The sequence below is a fragment of the Glycine max genome, chromosome 19 (genome assembly GCF_000004515.6).
Source record: "Glycine max cultivar Williams 82 chromosome 19, Glycine_max_v4.0, whole genome shotgun sequence".
NCBI lineage: Eukaryota > Viridiplantae > Streptophyta > Magnoliopsida > Fabales > Fabaceae > Glycine > Glycine max.
Window position 1 is genome coordinate 41,596,031 of NC_038255.2, and position 1,385 is coordinate 41,597,415.

The 1,385-nt window shown below is 36.7% G+C and overlaps 1 protein-coding gene across 1 annotated transcript; it reads right to left on the reverse strand.

Moving 5' to 3' along the window:
• Positions 1-349: 349 nt before the first annotated feature.
• Positions 350-1,085, reverse strand: PTS4 (pterocarpan synthase). Its single transcript, NM_001367052.1, has one exon. The coding sequence runs from the start codon at positions 1,008-1,010 to the stop codon at positions 450-452; it is 561 nt and encodes a 186-aa protein (NP_001353981.1). The 5' UTR covers positions 1,011-1,085; the 3' UTR covers positions 350-449.
• Positions 1,086-1,385: the final 300 nt, after the last annotated feature.

Here is a 1,385-nt window from a genome sequence, read left to right on the forward strand (position 1 = left end):
AGTTTTTTAATATAAAACAAAAAATAATAATAATAATTTGAGTTTAATTAATAATCAATATTATTATAAATCAATTTTATACTATTATTTAATTATATGTCATGATTAATATAACTTTTAGCGTTATTATTATAAAAATTGTCAATTTTTTTTATCTATAATGAATTATGATCGAAGGATAATATCAAATTAAGTTATAGTTCATGGCATAATTTTATTTTCTTTAATAATTTTATAAAATTAATTTTATCATCATTAATTCATTTATAATTTTTATTTACGGACATTAAAAATATATAAAAAAAAATTATTATTATTATTATTATTATTATTATTATTATTATTATTAATTTCATTGAATGATTGTAAGTTAAAAATAACATTTATTTTGAGAAAAAAAAAATTAAATACAATACTCCGTAACTATTGCGAAACGGAAGGAGTAAATCTCAATAATGGTTGACGAATACGTCGTATTCCACGATAGCATCTCCTTTTGTGAAATCAACAGAGTAAAACTTTGCCTGAGCGTAGCCACGTGCAAAACGAAAAGCCCCAGTGCCGCCAACAATAGCCATTTCCCTAACGGGTTCACTCATTATCATGTTCCTCCCCAACACGCTGATGGTGCTGCCGTTGAACTCTCCGTCGGTGAACGCCATTGTCATCACCATCATTAGCCCCATCTCTTCCTGCGATATCGAAGTGTAAATTCCTTGGGCCTTGCCCACCAGTTTCGAGTCATGTTCGGGCCCCACGGTTAAAGGGTCATCCATCGCCACAACGGTTCCGAACGGAAGGGCATCCTTCGCTTTCCCGTTGGGCTCGGCGACGAATACCATGCTGGGCTTTGGGCCCGTCACAACGTCATGGAAAAAGAAGTGGAGGTGGGTGAACTTCTCCTCGTTAAAACCCAGAAGTGTTGGGGTTAAACTTGAATAGTAAGTGGCCGTTACTAGAGAGAAGAGAAATGAAAGGTTAAGGCAGATGAAGAAAGTGGATTTGGCCATATTGTTGGAAACTAAGAAAGCAAATACAGCTCGGGAGTGAAGAGTAATTTCCTGCTACTGTAGGAATCTCTCTCGGACTCGATGTGAGCTTCAACTAGTTATCACAAACTATATATATAGTACGGATGGAGGGACATGGGTTACTTAAAGGCAAATTGACCCATTGGGGGTCTTTTTATGAACTATTTCTCGGAATGGGGTTGTTTGTAAACATTTTCCAATGGGGGGCTGTTTTGTACGTGAAAAATGCCACCATGCATGCATATCGCCAGCATGAATGGCGAGATGCAGGTGGGATGAGACTCGCCATTCCTTCTGGCGATTTAGGAGGGGACTCGCCATTCCTTCTGGCGATTTGGCATGTCTATGTCGTCA

Bases quoted from the DNA above. Each gene is read 5' to 3' on its own strand.
- PTS4 (NM_001367052.1), bottom strand. From the start codon at position 1,010: ATGGCCAAATCCACTTTCTTCATCTGCCTTAACCTTTCATTTCTCTTC.